The following is a 3977-nucleotide window of genomic DNA, read 5'->3' on the forward strand; positions in this document are numbered from 1 at the left end:
TGGCTGGTGGGTTTGAACCGCCAGCCTTCTGGTTAGCAGTCAAGTGCCTTAGGCACTATGCTACCAGAGCTCCTGTCTCAGGACACATACTTGGTCTAATAACGTTTACTTTTAGTTTTGTAAATTATCTAAGCTGAAACTGGAAAATAGAAGCTAATATTTAAAAAGACCACCAGAAGTTTGTCTAGTGTGTTGTTTCCCCGGGCTAGCCCATTTCTACAGTTTTTGTCATGAAATTAGCCTTCGTAAAATCAGTGTATTCTTTGTTGAAGGTTGTCCAGCATCCTCCTGCAGTGATCAGGTAACTCGGAGCCCTGCATGTGGACATGCATGCATAGTTAGGGTGTTTTTTTTAATTATATTGAAAGCATTCTAATCCAGTTTTGTATGATGCTTTGCTTCTGTCAAACCCACAGCTCTTTCGTTATTTCCAGTCAGTAATCATTCAAATGTTTTCTTTTCATCGAATCCTTTGTCAAATATAAGCCTAATTTTTTTTTAATGACCTACCTTTCTGTGTCTAGGACAAGGGAAACAAAGAGCTGACACCAGTCTCCCATATATCTGTGAATTACTGTTTTTTATAGTTTTGGACCAGCTCAGTCCCAAGTTCCAAATGCCATGTCCCTGCAAGTTGGAACAGCAGTGGTCTATGAACTGTTTCTACCACATTTAAGGGCATGCAAAGATTTGAGGGGCACAGTGTTGTAAGGTTTGAAAGACTTAAGTTGTAGCATCAAGAAAAACACATGGCGTTCTTTTTTCAGACATTCTGTGGGATGATGCACACCCAGGGGCTTAAGTTCCATTTTTGCAGCAATAGTGTTTGCTATCTGCTAATGAAATGATCCCTTATTTTAAAAACAACTATTCCTAATATAACAAGAACTGGGATAAATGCATATAAAATCAGAAAGTTTGCTGTGAATCTGGAAGTTGCACCTGGGCAGGTTCTCTCAATGAAGTCAGTTCCTTGAGTGAATGTGCACAGTGGATTAGCTGTCACAGAACCATTTGAGCTGCCTGTCAGGGAAAAGATTGACAGTGTCAGATACGGTATGTCCCAGGTAATTAAATCAAAAGTAATTACCATATGCCCACCAAGTGCTTAGCACTCTGCCAAATACTTCTCCTTACTAAAGACACAGAATGTTTTAAAGATCCCAAAATTCATACTTAATGAAACAACAGTGAGTGTTCTAGGACCTGGCTTCACTAAAGACATAAATGAGACTGTTTCTTTTGTGGGTACGGACTCATCATGTTGTTGTAAAGAAGCACTGGTGGCACAGTGCTTGGTTGCTAACCAGAAGGTCGGTGGTTCATACCCACCAACCACTCCACAGGAGAAAGATGTGGGAGTCTGCTTCTGTAACAGTTACACCCTTGGAAACCCAGTGGGGCGGTTTTGCTCTATCTTACAGTCAAAGAGTTGACAACAATGGGTTTGGCTTGGTATTTTAGTGGTGGTGGTTATGTGCCATCAAGTCAACTCTAACTCATAACAACCCCATGTGACAGAGTAGAACTGTCCCAAAGGGTTTTCTAGACTGTAATCTTTATGGGAGCACATCACCGTCTTCTGCAGAGCCACTGGTGGTTTGAACCTTTTGGTTACAGCCAATCGTGCCTCCATAATTCCCCATAGAATACCATATTTATTACCATAGTACTGATTAAAAAAATCACTTAGTAATGAATCTCCTAAAATTATTGACATCATTACCCAAGAATACTTAAAGCAACTACTAACTTAAACCCTGTTCACTAGTTGTGTTCATAGAGTAGCCTTGATACTTCTAATGCCCATGAAGACCAAATCCCACTGCCTTCTTGTGGAATTTAAGAACAGCCTTTTGCCAAAAGTGGCTTTACTCATCTACATCCATGTACATTTTTGTGGAATAAGAAGCTACTCCAGCTTGCCTCAACCTGTTCAGGAGCTATATAACTGATTTCTTCCAGAATATACTAGTATTTACCTCAGTGCACATTTGGCCTGCCATTGTCTAATAACTTCAGCATTGTTGTTGTTGTTATATGCCGTCGAGTCGACCTCGACTCATAGCGACCCCTCCTTGGGTTTCTGAGGCAGTATCACTACAGAAGTAGATTGCCCAACCTTCCTTCCCAGGAGTGGCTGGTGGGTTTGAACTGCCAGCCTTCTGGTTAGCAGGCAAGTGCCTTAGACACTATGCTACCAGAGCTCCTAACTTCAACATGGCTTTAACCTATTGACCTCTGAAACGTGACTAACTTGAGCAACCATTTGTTTTTTTAATTACTGTTTTAAAAGTCAGAGAAAATGTTGGACTTTTATTTCAAAGCAAGGCTTTACATCTGTTTATTAAAAAATACAGCTTTTATTTCAAAAATACATCTCCCTCAAGAAATTGCTTCCTCAGAATAATGTGTGAAAATAATAATTCAGAGTTGAATACTTACCACAAGTGAAATTCAGGCCATAGAACTCATTGACTATAAGAATCTCACAACAATATTTTTGGAATGTAAAATAACTGAAGATCTTAAAAGGAATAGGCATTTCTTCTATGTTTCTTAAGAAAAAGAGAAAAGAAAGATGAAATTCAATGGACACTGATAATAGTCCTACCAAATGAAAAGAAAGGCAATCCTTATTTTATCATGAAAATTATGCTTACAATAAAGAAAAAACTTTGAACAATTCTGAGAAGTATAAAGAAAAAAGTAAAAGTTACCTGAAATACTACTGCACAGAAATAACTATTGTTAACATTTTGATAAACATGCATTCAGCTATCTCTTTGTATGTATTTATTTGTCTGTATATACACACAGACACACACACACACACAAACAAAAGCTGGAACCTGTGTAAGGCAGAAACCTGTCAGAGAAGGGAAATGCAAATATTTTCCACTAAAATGAGTGATAGAAAAGTGATAAGACTGCACCTTGTTAAAGGCAGAAAATTCATGAGACCTGGAAAAAAAGACACTCCCTTCAAATTCCGGCTTTCATGGGTTTCACTGTACATATGTGTGTATATATAGACATATAGATACATAGATGTGTGATGTATGTATCTGTGCTTATAGAATTTTATATAAATGGAATTAAACTGTTCATGTTCTTTCCTAATCTGTTTTTCTCCCAAATATATATGTGTTGGACATCTTTCCAAGTCAGTAAGCATAGCACTCCATCATTTTTAATCGTAGCTTACTGTTCATTATAGTTGTTGTTGTTGTTGTTGTTTTTGCCATCAAGTCGGCCCCAACTCATAGCGACCCCTCCTTGGGTTTCCGAGGCAGTATCACTACGGAAGTAGGAATGCCCAACCTTCCTTCCGAGGAGTGGCTGGTGGGTTTGAACCACCAGCCTTCTGGTTAGCAGTCAAGTGCCTTAGCCACTATGCTACCAGAGCTAGTAACCTTAATTTAACAATCCCCTGATGATTATTTGATGTCTAATTTTTTGTTTGTTTTTGTAACCACAAAACATAAAATGTAAACATAAAAGGAAACACACTTCACACTGCATTACCAAACCAAACAAAATTCAGTGCCATCAAGTCGATTCCAACTCATAGCAACTCCCCATTGGGTTTCCAAGGCTGTAAATCTTTATAGAAGCAGACCACCTTGTCTTTCTTCAATGGAGTAGCTGGCGGGTTCAGATCACTAACCTTTTGGCAAATGCCTTAACCATTGCACCTCCAAAGCTCCTTAACACATACACTGCATCAGAGGGGGATATTTGTGACTAAAAAGAGAGTTGAGAGTACTAGTGTATGCAGTAAAACTAGACTAGACTACAAAGGAAAAAGGATGGAGAGAACAACCAGTCTATTTCAGGAAAACTTTATACTGAATAAAGAAAACATCTGAATTATTACTTTATCCATTAATCATCGGAACATGGAATGTACGAAGTATGAATCTAGGAAAACTGGAAGTTGTCAAAAAGGAAATGGAACGCATAAAGATTGATAT

The 3977-nt window shown here is 38.4% G+C and overlaps 1 protein-coding gene across 1 annotated transcript in view; it reads right to left on the reverse strand.

The window, feature by feature from the left end:
* Positions 1-829: 829 nt before the first annotated feature.
* The window catches only part of ABCG5 (ATP binding cassette subfamily G member 5), a 44279-nt gene continuing 41131 nt past the window's right edge, over positions 830-3977 (reverse strand). Inside the window, exons 12-13 of the mRNA XM_007944380.1 lie at positions 2446-2558; positions 830-1023 (exon numbers count right to left, since the gene is read on the reverse strand). Coding sequence (XP_007942571.1) covers positions 830-1023; positions 2446-2558 — 307 coding nt within the window. The remainder of the gene's footprint in view (positions 1024-2445; positions 2559-3977) is intronic.

This window comes from Orycteropus afer, unplaced genomic scaffold (assembly GCF_000298275.1).
Source record: "Orycteropus afer afer isolate SDZICR_OR568_19922 unplaced genomic scaffold, OryAfe1.0 scaffold00124, whole genome shotgun sequence".
Taxonomy (NCBI): Eukaryota; Metazoa; Chordata; class Mammalia; order Tubulidentata; family Orycteropodidae; genus Orycteropus; species Orycteropus afer.